This window comes from Dermacentor andersoni, chromosome 7 (genome assembly GCF_023375885.2).
Source record: "Dermacentor andersoni chromosome 7, qqDerAnde1_hic_scaffold, whole genome shotgun sequence".
NCBI classification, from domain to species: domain Eukaryota; kingdom Metazoa; phylum Arthropoda; class Arachnida; order Ixodida; family Ixodidae; genus Dermacentor; species Dermacentor andersoni.
In genome coordinates, this window is record NC_092820.1 from 7,072,803 (window position 1) to 7,094,551 (window position 21,749).

Genomic DNA, 21,749 nt, shown 5'->3' on the forward strand with positions numbered 1-21,749 from the left:
AAACCGTATCGCTCTTCATCGACTTCACCCTAGCTTTACCGCAGCAAGCACATGCTTTTTCTTGCTTCTTATATCTTGCTTTATAGGTGCGGGTTGTAAGGCATCCTGATCTCATTTTGAAAAGTAATAAGCTTCCCTCTAAGTTATCATAAATTGTTTCTTTCCTGATTTCGTTTTTTTTTCCTTTTAGGTAGTAGCTCATAACAGTTTTCTGTTCCATTGCCGCCACCCATGAGATTATTTTAGCCTCTCTGATCTGCTTGACATTCTTTGTTGCTGGGTTGCTCACCCTACCGGTTGTATACTTGCTGGTAAGCTTCCTAGTTCCTTTCCTCCACTGTGACTCAATGTTATTCCTGCGCAAATACCTGAACACTCCCAGCCCATTTACTTTCTTCCATATTCGTCAGTCATTCATCGTAATCAGTTTTACTGCGAGCTTCCCTCACTTCAAAACTAGTCCAGCCCATATCAACCTGCACAGCTTCATTTATAGTCTTTCCATGAGCGCCCAATGCAAGGCCTCCCACTGACCTCTGGTTGCTATCGAGCCCTGATTGTACTCCTGATTTCAAGCAAACAACCGCATTTCCAATAGTACGTCCTGGAACCATTACACCTTCCACATACCTTCCACGTACCTATTGTATCCACATAGCGCTCTGTGTTTCATGAGCCGCATTTCTCTTCCCCTTTACTGTTGTTTTTTTCTGTCTTTCCATATATCTATTGCCTTTGTTTATCCATATACCAAGGTATTTGTATCCTTTCATGCAAGGTATTTCCTGGCCCTGTATTGACTCCGTCTGTTCACTGATTTCATTGAATACCATAACACCTAATCCTTTAACGCTAAATTTGTGACCTAAATTCTCGCACTCCTGTCCACAGGTCACAGCCAGATGTTGCAAATCACTTTGCTTGTTAGCTAGCAACACAATCTCTTCCACATAAAACAAACCTGGAAGCTGCTGCTCTACTACTGTACCCGCCTGTTTGTATGAGAAATTAAACCCTATATTACTTGCTCCTAGCGCCCCTTCTATCCTCACCATATACATCATAAACAGCTGTGGAGATAAAGGGCACCCCTGCCTCAGTCCCTTGTTGATATCAACTTTCTTCTCGCCCCTCATCCCTTCCCATTCAACGCAAGCAATAATTTCTGGGTAGATCTCTCTTACAACCTGTATGCAATTGTCACCTAAGCGTTCCCCTTCCAGAATATCCCACAAGATGTTGCAGTCTACATTGTCATACGCTCCTGTAATGTCTAAAAAGGTCACATATAATGGTCTCCTTTCCACTCTGGATATTTCAATACACTGAGTAAGGACAAACAAGTTATCATCCAGACACCTACCTATTCTGAGGCTATTCTGAAGTTCTCCTAAAATTCCATTATTCTCTGCCCATGCTTGCAGCTTTAATTTAATTGCCTGCATTGCTAACCTGTACATTACCAATGTAATGGTCCATGGTCTATACGAGTGAATTCTATCTTTTTCCCCTTTACCTTTATAAATTAAATTCATTCTACTTTGTCGCCAACTGTCTGGTATTCGTCTATCTTTTAAAGTTATTCCACTGCTTTCACCAGAGCTTCCGTAATTTTTGGTCCTAATTGATTAATCAGCCTAACAGGAACCTCGTCTAGCCCTGTGGCTGTGGGCTTAGGAATTTTCTATTCGGCTTTCTTCCAGTTGAAAGTTGTCAGCACCAGCTCCTTTTCCATCTGGTTCTTTTTCATGCTCTTTTTTCTTCAAATACAACCTCGTCATTGCCTTGGAAAGATTCTGCTGTTATTTTTCGGATGTAATTCAATGCTGCGTCCCCTTCCAGTTTGTTTCCATCTTCGCCTAGAATATGTTGTATCATTCCAGACTTCCTGCCTAATAATTTTATGTCGTTCCAAAAGATTCTAGGTGCGGCCTTCTCTTTTCTCATGTACTTCTGACAACCAACGTTCACCTTCACATTTTATCTTTGCTTGAACCAATATTTGAAACACAGTTTTCTACCGATATATTTCCCATTTTCTGGCTACGTCATCCAGCGGTAACTAGGCTTTTTTGCCAGCCTGTGCTTTCGGGATGTTTTCTGTCATTCGGCAATCACTTCTCGTATCAGCCTGTTGCACCAGCTTTTTGGTTTCTTTTTTCCTTTCCAACGAACATGTTGCTTCTCCTTCTGCATTTCTGTCATTATTATACTTAGCTCACTATATTCCCACACTTTTCATGGCCATTTGCCTAATTCTTCCTCGGCTCTTGTGACTATATTTGTTATTTGTTTGGACTGCCAATTTTGAATGGCCATTTTGCACTCCTTGCTCTCTTTCCCAGCTACATATCCCGTTTTGAAAATGATGTGTTTATGGTCGCTTCCTATGCTGCTATACCCTTCCTCGTCAATGACGATTCCTATCAGTTTATCATGAATTCCTTCTGTCATCAGACAGTAATCAATGGTCGATTGCCAGTTTCCCACTTGCCACATTGTTTACCCGTCACACTTGTATTCACCATAACAAGATTATGTTGCTCAGAAAAATCTAGCATTGACTTCCCGTTGTTGTCGGTATAGCCATCTAAATCCTGTATGTGGGCATTCATGTCACCTAATAGGATAATTTCAGCATCATTCTCAAAACCCTTAGTATCATTATTTAGGCATTCCACTAACACTTGATTCTTCTCTGTGCAATTATTTCCGGTCCACAATTACGTAACACCCAGCCAAGTTTTTTCCCACTCATTGTACCTGATAACCAAAGATGCTCTTCACATTGTGAATTTGTTCTTTTCCATTTGGCTCCCTGATGGATGTGCATTCCGACTCCCCCTCCCTTTTTTTCTGATTTAATTCTGTTGCACCCTTCCAAAGCATATTTCTCGATCACTGGCGGCTCTTCTGCATCTGTAAGGTGCGTTTCTGTAACTGCATGCACCCCTATTTGTTCCCTATTTAACTGCTCCGCCATCTATGCCCACTTTTCCTTTCTTCAGCCATCCTGCAGGTTTAGGTAGCCTATTGCATGGCTAGCTCTCTTTCTTGTTTTCATCCTTTTTCTGATATTGATGGCAATGCTATCCTGAGGTTCCCCTAGGGGACTTTCTTTGCTACCAAAACTGGCGTCCTGAATGCCCATGGGCCCCCGAAAAGAGCAACTGCGCGACCTCTGAGTCACCAACCCACTTCTCATCTAAGCTTCTGATTGAAGTGGATTTCATTTCATTCAAGACCACCACACCTTCTCACTTCCCTGTTTACGTGTACCATCTACGACCTCGAAACCTTTCTCTCGGCTCGTTGTCCACATAGCCTCATTAGCAGCCACTACGACTCTTTGTACATTCCTGTCACGTGCAGGCACCTCTGGCACCATGCACACCACGATCTGCACCTGAGGGGACAGCTCGTGCAAGTCATCTACCCCCTTCGCCAAGCGCTAGGCTAGTCCTGCCCTTTTTCTGCTTAAGACGTCATTTAGCCCACCTGCTACTAGAACAAGGTTGCGTCCATGGGCATTTTCCACGAGCTTTGCCTTTGAACGCTTCATGACAGCGCCCAATGCTTGCCCTGGAAATGTTCTTACTGCGACTCTTTTATCGCCTTTCACTCTCTCTACAATTGCTTCTGAGCCAGGTTTGTGTCACCGGCAATAATCACCCTTTCACTCTCTTCCGCTGCTGCCATGTAGGGAGCATCCTACTACAAAAATTTTTTTAATTGTGTCATTATGAGAGGATGTGGGAGAAACTGAAGTGTCATGCTGCTAGGAGGTGAGCTTCACAGCCAACATTGTCTCTCTCCTTTGGCCTTGACTAGCGTCCGGACTGTCTATTCGTTTCCTGCCTTCTCCCATACTGGAACTGAGGGACTATGTCACGTTTATGTCAAGAACTCTGCTTTCGTTTTTTCTTCCATTTTTTTCTCATGCAGTGGTATAATTGGAGGAAAGATGAGGTAGTTGCAGTGTCTTTTCTGTTGGTTGCTCTGCTACATGTGATCAAACAGTCTTCCAAGGAAGCTCTATATGTTTACACTGTTTAGGCCAGGCGATGCTCAAGCCAAGCCGAAGCGGCCATTATTGACAGTGCTCGTTAACTAATTCACATGCTAAGTGGTGCCAGGTTTACCTCAACATAGCACTGTAAGAAATCCTGCTGCACATATTATGCACAGCATGGTATGCTGATAATGTGCCAATGATAATATGCTGCTCGTATTATCTAAAAGTGGTAGTGGTGCGTGAGATGTGTAGGAAGGCATATCCTGGAATGGAGAGTTCTGCTGCTGTGTGTGACGGACGCTGTCATGCCGAGTTGTGCCTAGGCACTCAGGTATAGACTGTGTGCTCACCCACAAAGTTTGGGGGGAAAGTGTAGCATAGCTCATTCAGATGTAGTGGTCGAGATTTTGCCACTGGCACCATGTTCTTGTCTTCTATTTGTCTTTCTTTTGTGCATTGTCACATCAGAAATTTGACAAAATGAAAACCCTTTGCTGACGTTTCTTATAGTTGACCAATCCCAGTGTCTGTGTTGCCTGCGCAAGAAACATGGCATGTGCCCCAGTTTGTGTTGGCCTCACTTTGCCCCCTTGAAAAGATGGCCAAGTGAGAAGCATGGAAACAGAACACTGGTCATTGCGCTGCAGTTGCAGCTTAGCTGCTGTAAAACAAATCGAGTGCCTTTCTGAAGACCATTGATATGGTGCCACCTGCTCTTTAGTAAGGCTCTTTGAAAGAACAACCTGCCAGTAAAATTGTTAGGCTAATATAGATTACTTTTTACGTGACTTAGTGAAACCTGTCAAGTGCAGGCTTTATTAGTGAGCCTCACCAGCTGTTCTCCAAGGTATCCTTTGAAAGAATGGGCCTTCCTTTAAGTAAACATCATATCTTGATTATTTATGCTCAAATTCTTTTTTTCTTCTTACTGTTCCAGTAAGTAAACATCATATCTTGATCATGTGTGCTAACAAATCGGGCTGCATTTAAATGCGGCATGAGTTGGGAGCGTCTCTTTATACTTTTGTATACTGTCTCCGTTTTTTACACTTGTGTATATAAAACCTTGTCACTGTTTTCTTTTCTTTTTTACTTAAAGTTTCAGCCAATGTATTTGCTACAATGAAATTAGTGTCGTTATCCCTGCATATATTCTCCTAAAGTTGTGTTCTTCAAGCCCTTAATTTTGCATTCTATTTGTTGTTTTGTAAGTATCTGCTGCTGTCTTAGTTGGTGTTTTTCATTTAGTAATGCAGAAGCACGGTTTTCTTACTAGAACATGAATCATGTTTCTGCATTCCATCTTTGTACCACATGCTCCATGGTGTCATTGTCAATGAACCTTGTGGGCCTCAGGGCTATGGCTTTTTTTCCCGAGCTCCACTGCTCTTTGAAGCAGGAAATAAATGAAAATGATGGTTGCAGCTTATGTTGCTGCATGCTTAGCCACTTTTACTGGTAAATTTCGAATGCAATGGCTGGCAAATTTCTATTTCCAGGTAGAGCAACTGCAAAAGGAGTACACTGGGCTGGAGTTTCGGAGAGACCTGCGACCATCCCATGAGTGGTACAATTTTGCCGACTACTTCACTGTGCCGACTGAGGCCTTGTATGCTGATATGGTTGCATGTGCCAAGCCAGCGGTGAGTGCATCTAGCTCTGAGAGGTGGGTCGTCGTCAAAACGGAGGAACTAAGTGAGGCACTCGATGTTGAAAAGTATCTCCTCACCAGCCAATATTTACAGGCTATTAACACACTGCTTGTATTTTCCTTTATTTAAAATACTGTTTTAATAACCTGCAACATGTCTAAGAATATTCAGGATGTTGAAAGATGCAGCCATTACCACATATGCAGCACAGCTAAGAATCTATATATTTCTGTTAGCGCAGCTGAACGATTAACCTAGCGGCCCAAATTTTTTTTTATTAGTCATATCATAATAAGCCAACAAACACTGACGCTAAGGACAACATAGGGGATATTACTTGTGCTTAATAAATGAAATAAAGAAACGATAAATTAATGGAAATGAAAGTGGATTAAAATACAACTTGCCGCATGTGGAGACCAAAGGTTGTGGGTTTGGTCCGTCCCCACCTGCGGCAAGTTGTTTTTTCATCCACTTTCATTTCCATTAATTTATCGTTTCTTTATTTCATTTATTAAGCACTAGTAATGTCCCCTATTTCCTTGGTGTCAGTGTTTGTTGGCTTCTTGTGATATGTTAGCGCAGCTGTAACTGTTGTGTAAACAAGTCCTGGCACAACACATTAGGCTAGATCTGTTTGTAGTGTGCAGCCCAGAAATGCCTTTGAAAGCAACACTAACGACGCACATGAAGCCAAACTGGTAACTTGCACTGTTGATATACTACCAGAACAGTCTCATTCCGAATGGAACCTCAGTAAGAAAAAAGATGCAAGGGCAACAGATGGGCTAACTTCTTGTGACGTCGTGATATTTCAGCAGCACCTGTGTGAGATTTACTAGTAGATTACCAATAAATATCATATTGTCACGTGGTGGTGACGTTGAAGAACAGTAGCAATACTGTGAAAGACAAAACTAACTTTTATTGGGCGAACTTGTGCCCACAAGAAGAGGCTACACTTATAGCACAACGATAGCGGCGAACACGGTTGGCGATCGTCGAAAATCTGATCAGCGGGTCAAGTGTGTTCGCTTTTATACAGCAGTCTTCGAATGTTCCAGACTAATCGTTGGGACCCGCGTACCTTCCACAAAGTTCTACACCATTCGCGTCAGGCGATGAAATCAGACAACACAAGGTTCGGCGACAACAGACAGCAGATAGAAGCATCGATAACTTTCCAGAAACTTCGGATACATGCAGGCGCGTCCCGCGCTGTGCGATAACATTTGTCAGGCGGCGAAACATATGGTCGCCCGATAAAGATAAGTACACATGTCAATAACCCCCTCTTAAAAAGCATCGACCCGATGCTGCAAACAAACGAAAGTAATAAAGAAAAGCACTCGTAGCAAAGAAAACAACAAAATATGGAAGTTCGTCAGCATCCGTAAAACAGTTTAAGGTGCACCACGTGGACCACTTCAGATCGTGCACGGCGCCGCTGTGAATGCGAAATGCCGTCTGGCATGACCTCATAGTCCAGCGCGCCAATACGTCGGATAACCTTGTAGGGTCCGAAATAGCGTCGCAGTAGCTTCTCACTTAGTCCTCGTCGGCGTATCGGGGTCCATACCCAAACACGGGCTGGTACTCGACGAAGCGTCGTCGCAGGTTGTACTGTCGGCTGTCGGTACGCTGCTGGTTCTTGATCCGTAGGCGGGCGAGCTGTCGAGCTTCTTCAGCGCGCTGGAGATAGGTAGCGACGTCAAGATTTTCCTCGTCAGTGACGTGCGGCAGCATGGCGTTGAGCGTCGTCGTCGGGTTCCTGCCGTAACCAGCTTAAATGACGTGATCTGTGTTGTTTCTTGCACCGCCATGTTGTAAGCGAATGTTACGTACGGCAGGACCGCATCCCACGTGTTGTACTGGACGTCGACGTACATTGCTAGCATGTCGACGAGGGTCTTGTTCATGTGCCCCGTGTGACCATTCGTCTGCGGATGGTAGGCAGTTGTCCTCCTGTGACTTGTCTGGCTGAATTTCAGAATGGCTTGTGTGAGCTCTGCTGTAAAAGCTGTTCCTCTGTCGGTGATGAGGACTTCTGGAGCACCATGTCGCAGCAGGATGTTCTCGACGAAAAAGTTCGCCACTTCGGCTGCACTGCCTTTCGGTAGAGCTTTAGTTTCAGCGAAGCGGGTGAGGTAGTTCGTCGCCACGATGATCCACTTATTTCCGGAAGTTGATGTTGGAAACGGTCCCAACAAGTCCATCCCTATCTACTGAAAAGGTCGGTAAGGAGGCTTGATCCGCTGTAGTAAACCCGCTGGTCTTGTCGGTGGTGTCTTGCGTCGCTGACAGTCTCGGCATGTCTTGACGTAACGGGCAACATCGGCGGTTAGGTGAGGCCAGTAATACCTTTCTTGTATCCTCGATAGCGTCCGGGAGAAACCGAGGTGCCCAGTGGTCAGATCGTCATGTAGGGCGTCCAGTACTTCTGGACGCAGCGCCGACGGAACAACAAGAAGGTAGTTGGCGCAGACTGGTGAGAAGTTCTTCTTCACGAGTAGGTTGTTTTGAAGCGTGAACGAAGACAATCCATGCTTAAATGCCCTAGGGACAACGTCGATGTGCCCTTCCAAATAATCGACGAGGGCTTTTAGCTCCGGGTCTCCTCGTTGCTGTTCGGCGAAGTCTTCCGCTCTTATTATTCCAAGGAAGGCGTCGTCATCCTTGTCATCTTGCAGCGGCGGGTCAATGGGGGCGCGTGATAGGCAATCGGCATCTGAGTGTTTTCGTTCGGATTTGTATGTTACAGTGGTGTCTTATTCTTGTAGTGTGAGGCTCTACCGTGCCAGCCGTCCTGAAGGGTCCTTTAAGTTAGCTAGCGAACACAGCGCGTGATGGTCGCTGACCACTTTGAATGACCTGCCATATAGGTAAGCGCGTAATTTTGCTGTAGCCCAAACGATGGCGAGGCATTCCTTTTCGGTTGCAGAATAATTGCCTTCCGCTTTTGACAACGACCGGCTAGCGTAAGCGATCACGTGTTCATGTCCATCTTTTCTCTAGATTAGGATGGCACCGAGGCCTAGGCTACTGGCGTCAGTGTGGATTTCGGTATCGGCGTGCTCGTCGAAGTGGGAAAGTACGGGCGGCGACTGCATGCGTCGTTTGAGTTCTTGAAATGTGTCGGCCTGCGGCGTTTCCGACTTGAACTTGACATCACATTTAGTTAGCTGTGTCAGCGGCTCAGCGATGCGTGAAAAGTCCTTGACAAACCGCCTGTAGTAGGCACACATGCCAAGAAATCTACGCACTGCCTTCTTGTCGATGGGCTGCGAGAACTTTGCGATGGCAGCTGTTTTCTGCGGGTCAGGGCGGACTCCAGACTTGCTGATGACATGGCCTAGGAACAGAAGCTCATCGTAAGCGAAGCGGCACTTTTCTGGCTTCAGAGTGAGCCCTGATGACTTGATGGCCTTTAGTACTGTGGCAAGCCGCCTAAGGTGATCGTCGAAATTTCTGGCGAAGACAATGACGTCATCCAAGTAAACGAGACAGGTCTGCCACTTCAATCCTGCTAAAACCGTGTCCATCACGCGTTGGAACGTTGCAGGCGCCGAGCACAGTCCAAATGGCATAACCTTGAACTCGTAGAAGCCGTCTGGGGTGATAAAGGCGGTCTTTTCGCTATCTCTTTCGTCGACTTCTATTTGCCAATAGCCAGACTTGAGGTCCATCGACGAGAAGTATTTAGCGTTGCAGAGCCGATCTAGTGCGTCGTCTATCCGTGGGAGGGGGTATAGTACGTCCTTCTTCGTGATCTTGTTCAGACGACGATAATCGACGCAGAAATGTAGGGTTCCGTCCTTTTTCTTCACCAGGACAACAGGGGATGCCCACGAGCTTTTTGACGGCTGGATGATGTCGTCGCGCAGCATTTTGTCGACTTGTTCTCTTATAGCTTCACATTCTCGCGGTGAAACGCGGTAAGGGCTCTGGCGTTGTGGTCGAGCGCACTCCTCGGTTATTATGCGATGCTTGGCGACTGGTGTTTGTCGAATCCTCGATGATGTCGAAAAGCAGCCATTGTATCGTCGGAGCAGACTTCTGAGCTGCTGTTGCTTAATCACGGGGAGACTTGGATTAATGTCGTAGTCTGGTTCGGGAACCATGGTCGTCGGGGTAGATGCGGCGGAATTCAAGAGGACAAACGCATTACTGGCTTACAGAATTTCCTCGATGTATGCGATCGTCGTGCCCTTGTTGATGTGCTTGAACTCCTGGCTGAAGTTTGTCAGCAACACTTTCGTGTTTCCTCCTTGCAGCGGAGCGATCCCTCTTGCGACGCAAATTTCGTGGTTGAGCAGTAGACGTTGGTCGCCTTCGATGATGCCTTCTACGTCAGCGGGTGTTTCGGTGCCGACCGAAATAACAATGCTGGAGCGAGGCGGGATGCTCACTCGATCTTTGAGCACACTCAAGGCGTGGTGACTATGAGGGCTCTTAGGCGGTATCGCTTTATCTTCCGACAGCGTTATTGACTTCGACTTCATGTCGATGATTGCGCCGTGTTGGTTCAGGAAGTCCATACCGAGAATGACGTCTCGTGAACACTGTTGGAGGATAACGAAGGTGGCAGGGTAAGTCCGGTCATGAATGGTTATTCTTGCCGCGCAGATTCCAGTCGGCGTGATGAGGTGTCCTCCAGCGGTCCAAATTTGAGGGCCTTCCCATGCGGTTTTAACTTTCTTCAACTGGGCGGCGATGTGTCCACTCATTACGGCATAATCAGCCCCTGTGTCCACTAAGGCAGTAACTGCGTGGCTGTCGAGAAGCACGTCGAGGTCGGTGGTTCTTTGTCTGGCGTTGCATTTAGGTCTTGGCGTCGGATCACGGCTGCGTCATGTTGAACTGAAGTTGGAACGTCGCATCGTCAAGTCGTCTTTAGTCTGTGTAGTCTTGGCTTCCGGACTTCGTCGGGACGGCGACGTGTCATTATTATGTCGTTGAGATGGTCTCTTCGTCGGCGGAGGAGGAGTTTGACGAACAGCAACCGCACCTCCATCGGTTGCTGCTTTTAGTTTTCCGGATATGGGCTCACAGAGCGGCCCCATGCTGGGCCAGTGTATGGACGGCGCTTCGGTGACAGGTAGCGGCCAGGTGACGGCGACCGGGACGGCCGTCGAGGGCTTCACTGAGTAGCGGCGAGGTAGTCGGCGATGTCACGAGGGCGTTCACCTTCCCGAGGGCGCGGTGCGTTGACGGCGAACCCTCGCAATCCCAGGTCGCTGTATGGGCATTGGCGGCACACATGGCCGGCTTTCCCGCAGTAGTAGCAGAGCGGGCGGGACTCAGGAGCGCGCCAAACGTCTGTCTTTCTCAGGTAGCTGCGCTGGGCGACGGGTGGGCGTGCTGGCGGTGATGGTCGACGGAATTGTGGCATTACAGGGCACTGGCGCGATCGTGGAGGGGGACCGTGACGGCGGGCGAGGGCGGCATAGTTCATCGCTTCTGGCTGGGGCTGCGATGATTGTGGTTGTACCTCGGGAACTCCGAGCGATCGCTGGACTTCTTCCTTGACAATTTCGGTGATTGAGGCCACTTGAGGTTGCGATGAAGGAAAGATTCTTTGAAGCTCCTCTCGTTCGACTGCCCGGATGGTCTTGGCAGGTCGTCGGTGGCCATTGATTGAACTCCGGCGTAGCTTGTTGGCTTGGTGCGTCGGTCGAATTGCCGGTTCCGCAATTCCAGTGTCTTCTCGATGCTTGTTGCCTCACGAAGAAAGTCGTCGACGGTCTTCGGTGGGCTTCTTACCATCCCGGCGAAAAGTTCCTCCTTTACACCACGCATCAGTAGGCGGACTTTCTTCTCCTCTGACATTTCTGGGTCGACGTGGCGGAACAGACGGATCATTTCCTCAGTGAAGATCGCGATCGTCTCATTCGGCAGCTGCGCTCTGGTCTCCAATAGAGCTTGGGCTCGCTCTTTTCGCACGACGCTTGTAAACGTTTGCAGGAAGCCGCTTCGGAACAGGTCCCACGTCGTCAAGGTGGCTTCTCGATTCTCGAACCACATCCTGGCGGCATCCCCCAATGTGAAATAGACAACTCGCAGCTTGTCGTCGCTTGCCGAGCTGTTAAACGTAGCGACCCTCTCATACGTTTCTAGCCAGCTTTTCGGGTCCTCAAATGTGGAACCGCGGAACGTCGGTGGTTCCCTGGGCTGCTGCAGCACGATGGGGGACGCTGGGGCTGCCATTGGGGTTGCCATTGGGGTTGCCTTGGCCACAATCTTGGTCTTCTCAGGTAGAAGTCCGTGATCAGGGGGCAGCTGTTGAAGACGGTGGCTTGCTCGATGGTCCGGGAATACGTTGGTGTTCTCTTTGCAGTCCAGGCTTGGATCACGGCTTGTTGGCGGCATCCGGTACATGAACAAATAGGACCTCCACCAGATGTCACGTGGTGGTGACGTTGAAGAACACAGTAGCAATACTGTGAAAGACAAAACTAACTTTTATTGGGCGAACTTGTGCCCACAGAAAGAGGCTACACTTATAGCACTACGATAGCGGTGAACACGGTCAGCGATCGTCGAAAATCTGATGAGCAGGTCAAGCGCGTCGGCTTTTATACAGCAGTCGTCGAATGTTCCAGACTAATCGTTGGGACCCGCGTGCCTTCCACAAAGTTCTACACTATTTGTGTCAGGCGATGAAATCAGATAACATAAGGTTCGGCGACAACAGACAGTGGACAGAAGCATGGATAACTTTCCAGAAACTTCGGATACATGCAGGCACGTCCCGCAATGTGCTATAACATTTGTTAGGCGGCGAAACGTGGTCGCCCGATAAAGATAAGTACACGTGTCAATATTGTATTCTGAAGGTGCCAAGTGTACAACCTCATCAGCTCTGATAACTTTTTTTTAGCACGAAGTGGCTCAAAGGGGCAAAAAGCTTTGAAATCTGTGAAATAACATAATGCTCCGGCACAGAAGTTTAAGCGTGAAATTCGCAAGAAGGCAATCTTTACCGCTTTGTAAGAACTGACCTTTCTCTGCTGCCAGGCAAATGCCTATTTGTCAAGTCCCTCCAGTTGACTTTAGAGTGATGTATGTATTGTAAGCACTATTAACGTACTTCGTCGTTTTCATTTGTACATAGCCATCATCATCTTCACTGTTCTTCGACTTCTTCGCGCGTGAGCTGGGGGCGTTGCCTTTGGTGGAATAAACAGCGCTGGACAACTTGATCGGTCTCGGTATTATAAAGTGGTGGAGGTACGTCAAGATCCCGACGTCCTCTCGCGTTCCCGTCCTCCCTGGAGCTCCGTTCCGGTCGCCGCCTGCACCCAACTACCCCTACAACAATGGACACTTCCGACCCCGGCCCTTCCGGCGCCTCAAACCCTACCACACAGACGACCCCACCTGCGGCGCCCTCTTGGACTGTGACGAGCCCTCAGCGCGATCCCCCTGTCTTTGCGGGACTCCGCGGTGATGACGTAGACGATTGGATCGACCACTACGACCGCGTGAGTTCTTGTAACAAGTGGAACGACACCCAGAAATTGAGGCACGTCGCCTTCTACTTGACCGGTGTTGCAAAGACGTGGTATTTCAACCACGAAACCGACATCGCGGATTGGACCACGTTTACCTCGAAGCTGCGGCAAATCTTCGCTTCCTCGTCTGGCCGTGCAGAAGTCGCCAAACAGAAGCTGGGAACGCGCCGCCAACTTCCCCAAGAGTCTTACACCTCATACATAGAGGATGTCTTGGCTCTGTGCCGCCGTGCGAATCCTAGCATGACGGAAGCCGAACGCGTTCGCCACATCTTAAAAGGCATTGGGCCTGTCGCGTTCAACGCCTTAATCGTGCAAAATCCGGCTTCTGTCCTTTATAATACCGAGACCGATCAAGTTGTCCAGCGCTGTTTATTCCACCAAAGGCAACGCCCCCAGCAACGCCCCCAGGATATTTATTGCTTTGCACAGTCATACAGTTAAGGAGAGCCTCTCTGAGAAATGGGAATTGGTGATTCTCATGTGCAAAAACCATCATCGGTCTGACCACGTACAGAAAAGAGTGTAGTAGAACACAGTTGACATCATTGTCATGGAGTCATAATTGAAGTCCTTTTAATCATAATGTGATCATAGGCCACGTTCAGATCAGCCACACAGCAAAAAGATTTGTCATGCTGCTCCCAAATCAGTTGTGGCCCTTGCCAAATGCAGTGCTATAAATAGGCAGCCTAAAATATAGCCTATACCAGTGCGGGTACACAGACAATATCTTAAAGGCCATCCCCAATTCTGCAACTCTGCCTTAGAGATAGCCGAGTGCCTTACAAACTTATGTGCACACTAGCAAACTGAGCATGGCAACAACAAGGTTTCTTGGTTACCTTTGTTGAACTACTTGTTATTGTTCTCACTATGGTTTATTTCTTGTTGTCATCTACTTCTTTCTGTAATGCTGTAATGGCCCTGAAAGTAAATCAGTAAAATTAAATGAATTATGACCTCCTTTTATGCATGCTTCCTTATTTATGACAATTACAATAATTCACTATCATATTTTGGGGGGATGGCGATGTCTTGGAAATGATTGTGGTAATAAATATTCAGTGAAAGCAATCATTATGGTTAAAATAATGATCTTCACGGCCATTTCTTGCTTGAGTCTTATGATCCCTACTGCTTGTTCCCCCTGTGGGGCTGTGCAAGGTTTGCTGCAATGATTTCTTTGCTAGAAATCAAAGAAGAGGAAACAAGTTTGTTGCTTTTCATTTGGCGTGTTGTCTAGCCATTTTTCTGCCCCTTGAGGGTTTTCTAATGAGAACCTCTCTCTGGTTACTCACCAGTGAGTTGCATTAGAGGAATATCAAAAGCTACCCACGGGTGGGTCACCACACACAAAAATGACGACTTCAAAAAGTGTTGCTGCCATGAACATGTTAATGTGTGTTTACTATGAAATTGTATGAATTCGGTTACAGGTGGCATCTGTGAAAGGATTCTTGCTAGTGTCATTAATGCAGCCATTCTGCATGCACCTGGTATTGCTGATGCACATTCTGGGCTGCGTCTTACCACCAGAGCAAACCCTCCGCTAAACATTACTTCCTCAGTGGTAGAATAAAGAGGCAGCTTACCCAATGCTCCAGGCATTGCTCATCAAGGCTTATGTTTCTGCTGCCGTATACAAGACACCAGAAGATGTAATTTAGGCCTATGCTGCTACTTGTAAAAGGGTTTCACATTGTGGCAATGTGTGTTATAGAGTTGTGCTGTACAACTGAATAGTTTTCACCTAAAGCTGACTGTTAATAGTAGCAGTTGTTAAGGATAGAAGGAGGGTGGAAATGCAGGGATGCGGGCATCACAACTGTCTCATTACCTAGTGGACACCTGAAATGTTCTGTGGCTCTGGGGAAAATACAAGCTAAGAAAAACACAGGGGAGAGGAAGGTTCCAATAAAACATGCGTAAACAAGATAGCAATAAGTTGATTATTTGTACATGTAACATGACAGCTCACACAGCTGCCTTGACATAGCTGATACTGGGTTGCATTGTTTTAGAGTGAAAGCTCTACCACACCGTGCCTCTCAAGGTCATTCATTTTGTCACAATGATCTTGACCTGCCGGAGCACAAGTGTGGCAGGTGTGACAGCTGCGCTCGCTCGGAGCCTTGCCACTGCTGTACCACGTGACTAGGTGTGGGTTAAAGGGCTAAATATAGTCTGACGTAGTGTGAGCGTGCACACACATTACGCCACGTTGGGGAGAACAACAGGATCTATAGTTTGACCGATGGTTCAACGCACTGGCACAGCCAGTGTAACCAGATGCAGCCAACGTGCTCTGATGCACCCGGCGTCGAGCGATGCGCGCACACGCGCCGATAATGCCAGACTATAAAGGCGCCTTTAACGGCTGCTTTGCCGGCACTTGGTCGTTCAGTCTCGCCATGGATGGCATGCCGGCCGTCTGTGCATATCCTTCAGCGCAAGCGACAAGCTGAATCCACTCATCTAGTAGGTACAGTATAGCCAAACGGCAAGGTGCGAGATCTCAAGCAAAGGCCTAGTTGCCTGCTGAAACGCTGGAGCAAAGAGAGGCCAAATTAGCACGTTATAGAGAAGCTTACCAAGCGTAGAAGCGTGCCAAGGTAGAAGCTACTGCAGCTGCCGTCGTCGTTCAGGGACACGAACCACAAGGAGAAGGAGACGTGGATACCAGCAACAGCACCCACAATGAACCTGTGATGAAACACACCCTGCGGCTGGCGGCAAGCTCGACTGCAACGGCCAGGTTTCACCGTGACTTCACGGACAACCTGTTTGGCAGCATGTGTAATGTGTGTGCAAGACTGTGGCCTAACTTTAATGAAACACTGTGTGCATATTCTTTGCAAAACCAAGTCAAAAAGACCTTTTGCTCATGATAACTAGGTTCACAAGAGTTGAACCTCAGCCAATTGTTTTCCTTAACTTTTCTTGAGTACTTACACATCTCAGGCACAACTGGGCCATGGTTGAAACTATTGCCTTTAAACCTTTGCTGACATGCGTACTTTCATAATTATACTTGAATGAATCCCAACTAGCCTCAGGATAGGCATTCAGATGCATTATTGCAATTCTATATTTTGTAAATTATGTCGATAAAATTCAACTAAATTATCTTTCACTTATCCTCTACCATTGCTAGCGCTTTGAATCGGCAGTGGAAGCAGTGTGTGAGATGCAGGAATGTGCTGGTGCAAGCCATTTAATGCATATCAAACTGGGAACGCACAGTGCAGAAGATGGGACAGAGCGACTCCATTCTATCTTCTGCACTGTTGATTTCCTTGGGGGGGGGATGCACAACCAAGTGGTCTTTTTTGCAGCATTATGGCCATTGGAACCTTTCAGCGCTGCCTTTGTGTGCATTCCAATGGGCAGACGGGAAGAGTGCAAGTAGTCCAGAGAAAGTGCACGTTGCAGTGTAGTGAAGTGAGAATGGGAGGGATTCAACATTGTGGTATGCCATATTGTGTGGGGGTTCCACTCTGCGTGCGGCTAAGGCTGAAGGTGAGCTCCGGATCTAGCCCCACACAGTCGCTTTGTGGAACTCCCAACCCGTAGCGGGGGAATCGTGGCTACAGCGGGTTTGAACGAATAAGGCAACCAGCGGCGTCAACTGTAATAACATTTATTGCTACCAGCAATAACGAACACTCACAGAGGGACGTCCTCTCAGTAATAGTGATAAATAGGCTTGCCTCGTTGCCTGGGTGGGTCAGGCAAGCGATGTCACTCACGGGTTGCGGCAGGTGATCCCGTCCAGGCGGTACAGGTGTCCGGCATCCAAGAGCGAGGGTCTCCCGCGGTTGCCTTGTTTTGTACCCTTTGACCTGGGCGAGGGGAATGTCCTCCTCGCCCGTCAGCTACCTGCCCGCAAGTCGGGGATGAAGGGTGCGCGCACACGTCGCGAGAGCGAGGAAGAATCGGGAGAGGGCGTAGTGTGCCTCTCCCGTGTCTATGCCGGCTCTCGATGCGACGACGCGGGGAAGATAGGCGCTTGTGCTGCCCACAATTGCTAGGAAGTTGTGCAAATTGCGCCTCTTTCTGGCAATATTCTGTAGTTGACATTAGTAGTGTTCACTGCTTGCTACAACAGATAGGCAGTTGCTTGTGATGAATTATTGCCGGTTTTTCTCAAAAACTTTCATAGTACCATTGCAAAGTATTTGAGCACTATATATGAAATCACACTTAATGCTGGAATTGTTCTGCATGACTGGGAAGTTGCACATGTCATATTGGTACAAAAATCAAGGGACAAAGAACTTGTTGAAAATTATGAAGGCCCATCTTGATAAAAGCAATTAGAGCACATCATTTACAGTGAAATGGTCAAATACCTTGATTCGGCCAGCTTCTTCACATCGTCCCAGCATGGTTTTAGACATGAACGCTCATCTGTTACATAGCTAGCTGAATTTGAGCATTACATTTCACATCCCTTAGACACTAATTTCCCAATGATGCAGTATTTTTCTATTTCTATGAGGCTTTCGACACCGTACCATACAACCTATTAGAATTTGCAACGCTTTCTGTAAACATAAGCCTTAAAGTTATTTTATTAACTGGATAAAAAGGTATTTAAATGGTCAACAAAGCATAGTTCTGAATGGCTCAAAATCATCTGTGGTAACTGTGATGTCTGGTGTACCACAAGGGCCGTTGTTCCTAATTTATATTAATTACATCATTGAGATACCTCTTGCATTAATATCACATAATTTACTTATTTTTGTTCCTTCTTTATTGTGCATTTTGTACAAGTCTATTGCTATTTATGCTATGGTGTGATCCATGTCTATCCCTCCGCAGAATGCCTTGTGGCGATGTAGGTAAAGTTGGACCTTGACTGAAGAAGGACAGGACACATAGTGCATGTGCCATGTCCTTCCTCATCAGCCTGGCTACGCCCACTGCAGTGCAAAGGCCTCTGCCATACTGCTCCGGTCATATGCCAATTGTGGCCATGTTGTCTCCGCAAACTTCTTAATCTCATCCGCCCACCTAACTTTCTGTTGATCCCTGCTACGCTTCCTTTCTCTTGCCAATCAAAACTTCCTCGTAATCAATGAAAGCTATATATAAGGATTGGTTCATTTCCGCACATTTCTCTGTCACCTGATTGATAGTGTGAATACGGTCTTTTGTTGTATTCATTTAGGAGGTTGTGGCCAAGTACTGCACCAGGGTGGCCAATCCTGCTCTGGTAAGGGAGTGCGTTACCAGTTGTGGTTACCAGGACCAGGCAGCACTCCTGGCCTGTTTATGCAATTTTATCAACACGCAGATTTTTTTCTAATCTGGTGGAAAATTGCGTGTCACTGGGATTTGAACCATGGTCCTTTTGCACGCGAGGCGGATGCTGGCGGATGCTCTACCTCTACGCCATCGCCGTATTTCTATGTCCTTCCTTCCTCAGTCTGTGTCTTATTTGTGCTATTTCATAGCAGTATGCAGTGATATGCTAGTGAATGCTGTGATGCTTTTGCCTGCAGGCCTCACTGGAGCCTCTCTGGCATGACCTCTTGGAGGGAATTATCCACTTCTACCGCCCTAGTGGGCCCCGAGCCACGACCTTGCTCCGGACTCCCGACGTGCTGGTCCGGCCGTGCCCTCCGTCGGTGAAGGCTTGGATCCAGAGCCTGCGAGTGGCCGGCACCCGCACTTTCCTTCTGACTGGCTCAGAGCCTCTGCTTGCGTTTGCCATTGCATCCCATGCTTTAGGCCCACAGTGGCGTGACCTCTTTGACTTGGTGATTGTGGGCGCCAACAAGCCAGCTTTCTTCTCCAATGCTTCCCTTACTTTTCAGGTACGTAGTACCATTGCTTAAAACAGGGATTAGAAAACATTTCATTTGCTGCCCTTTTTTTTTGCCACACCCTTTCCCCCACCTTCAACTGCTCACAGTGTTAAAACTTACAGTGAAAACTCTGCTTAGAACAGTTCTTAGGTTCTTTATTACCACTCCTGTAATGATATTTTCGGGGTTAACATTATCCATAAGCAAATTGACAGTCAGCATGGATAGATGTCACCCTCTCTTTATGTACATGTTCTTATTTTTACTGTGTCTAGTGGTGCTAAAGTTTACAGTTGAATTTGTTACCGATTTGCCCAAATTGTCGCCTTTCCAAAAATTTTTTCTGCATGTACCTCAATTTGCTGTCATTTTGCATATCCTTTAAATATTATAAATCTTTGTCACATTGCATATGGATCTTTGCACATCTTGGAAAAGAAGTCCATTCTGGAGCAATACATGGCTGTGTTATTTGTGGCCACATCAGTACACCAAGCTTGGGTCATTCTTCGTGTTCCTGTGGAAACACTTCAAAAGACATAGGTGGGAAAAGATGCGAGCATTTCATAGCTGGCAGCAGCATTAGCAGAATTTACTTGTGTCTGAACTGTTCTTGCAGGCTGATCACATAGATGAACACTGACCACATAGTAACGAACATGTGGGGTGCATGCTTTGTTCACAAACTAAGTGCTGACATTGATGCAGTGTAGTTTACATACAAGCCTACATTTTTTTACATCCCCATGTGGTTCTACTTTGCCAGAATAAAAACCAACACCTCAGCATCCACACCGTGGCTCAGATATAAGGCCTTTTGATGCTTGCCTTAACGATCAGCAATCACACCTTTCCAATGAAAGTACTGTTAAACCTAGATATAACAAAGTCGGTAAATTTGGTAACATTGCTTCGTTATATTGAAATTCGACCTTTTATACCGATAAGCACAATCGGTGGTGGATTTTTCTTATGTGCGAGGGGACACAAAACTTTTTGAATAATTGGGCAATTGGAGTAAGCAAATATTGAGTGACAAAAAGATTCATTTTGCTAAATTCGAGAGTTTGCAACAAATGATGTGGTTTCGTGCCATGTCGACGATCTCTTCACATCGGCAGTACGAAGCCACGCGTCCACTCCGACCCTGTGTGGCAGGTGCCCTGTGGGACTTTGTCTGCCTTTGGCCCTAGAGCCGAGGCTGTGCTGCCTCCAGTACTGCACACGTGGGAAGACAGTACTGCACACGTGGGCCATGCCACGCCATCTCAGCATGACCGCTCTGCCACATTTATTTATTTAGAAAACACCTTACAGGCCCTGTCAGGCATTGAGTAAGGGGGGCAATGTAACAATGAGCTGTTGAGTACAATAGAAACTCAAAAATCAAACACAACTGTACAGAGGCTGAACTAAAGAAACAAAACAAAGCACAGAACGCTCAAGCATAACAGCAAATAAGAGGAACGAGATTAAGTAAAAAGCGTGCACAGACATTCACAAAATATTTTACGATCGGTTATCAAGAAGATTTCCTCCCAAAGACTATTCCATTGAGATATGATATGAGATACAGCAGATAAATTGAAAGCGGTAGTTTTACCAAGAATGCGCTTGATGCTAAGATGATTATGTAATCTTGAGGACGTACAGGCGGTGGTTTGGAGGGGTAATATGCATGGCTTATCGGAATGAGCATATTTGTGAAGTAGACAGAGCAAAGCAACCTTGTGGCGGGTGTCTAGTGGCTGTAAAGAAATATCGAGCTTAATCTTCGTTATACTGGAGTTCTGGTCAAAATTCTGAGTGATATATTGAGCAGCTCTGTTTTTTATGCGTTCCAGCACGGTTAATAAATATTCTTGTTATGGTGATGATACAGCGGATGCAAATTCTAGTTGTGGGCTTACAAACGTCAGGTATGCTAATTTATGCGCGTCAGCAATTTTGCAAGTTGTGCCTCAGAAAGCCAAGCATCTTAAAGGCAGTTGTGCAAATTGTACTGATATGCCAAGACCAAAAAAGGTTACTAGTGAGGTTTACACAAAGGTATTTGTAGGTAGTGGTACGTGACAAAGTTGTGTTATTTAAGCTGTATGTGACTATGGAGCTATTGCGCTTGCATGAGAACAATATAATATTACATTTGGAAGGGTTAAGAGACATTTTGCATATGTTACACCAGTTGGTTAATAATGAGAAGGTCATGCTGCAAGGTGGTATGATCGTTAATGGAATTAATCACTCGGTAAACAATGCAGTCGTCTGCAAATAGTCGTTTGCAAGAGGAAATGTTTGAAGATAGATAGTTAATAAATATTAGGAAAAGCAGAGGCCCCAATACACTCCCCTGTTCTAGACTACACATGACCTCAGTAATAGAAGAAGGACAAATGTTAACGACGGTAAATTGGCGATGAAGCGATAAAAACTTTTCAAGCCAAGAACGGGTTAGTGAGTCGATACCTAGAAGATATCTTAGAAATGAGCTGGCAGTGGACAACGCGATCAAATGCCTTTGAGAAGCCCAGGAAAATGGCATCTATTGGTTGACTGTTGTTCAGACTCATGTGTAGATTGGTGGTGAACTCCAGTAACTGTGTTTCACAAGATAGACCTTTCCTGAAGCCATCCTGTTTCTGAAAGGTAAAGTTTTTTTTCTAGGTGCGAGTAAGTGTGGGAGGCGATTATGTTTTCAAGTAGTTTGCATGACATAGATGTTAGTGATATTGGGCGATAGCTCTCATGC

The 21,749-nt window shown here is 46.5% G+C and overlaps 1 protein-coding gene across 3 annotated transcripts in view; it reads left to right on the forward strand.

Annotated features, from left to right (window-relative positions):
• Window positions 1-21,749, forward strand: part of Nt5a (5' nucleotidase A) — a 120,202-nt gene that overhangs the window by 37,262 nt on the left and 61,191 nt on the right. For 2 of the 3 annotated variants that reach the window (XM_055073234.2, XM_050182406.3), the window contains exons 3-4: window positions 5,515-5,658; window positions 18,695-19,009. In XM_055073234.2, coding sequence (XP_054929209.1) covers window positions 5,515-5,658; window positions 18,695-19,009 — 459 coding nt within the window. The remainder of the gene's footprint in view (window positions 1-5,514; window positions 5,659-18,694; window positions 19,010-21,749) is intronic. The other variant, XM_055073233.2, reaches the window with a different exon arrangement.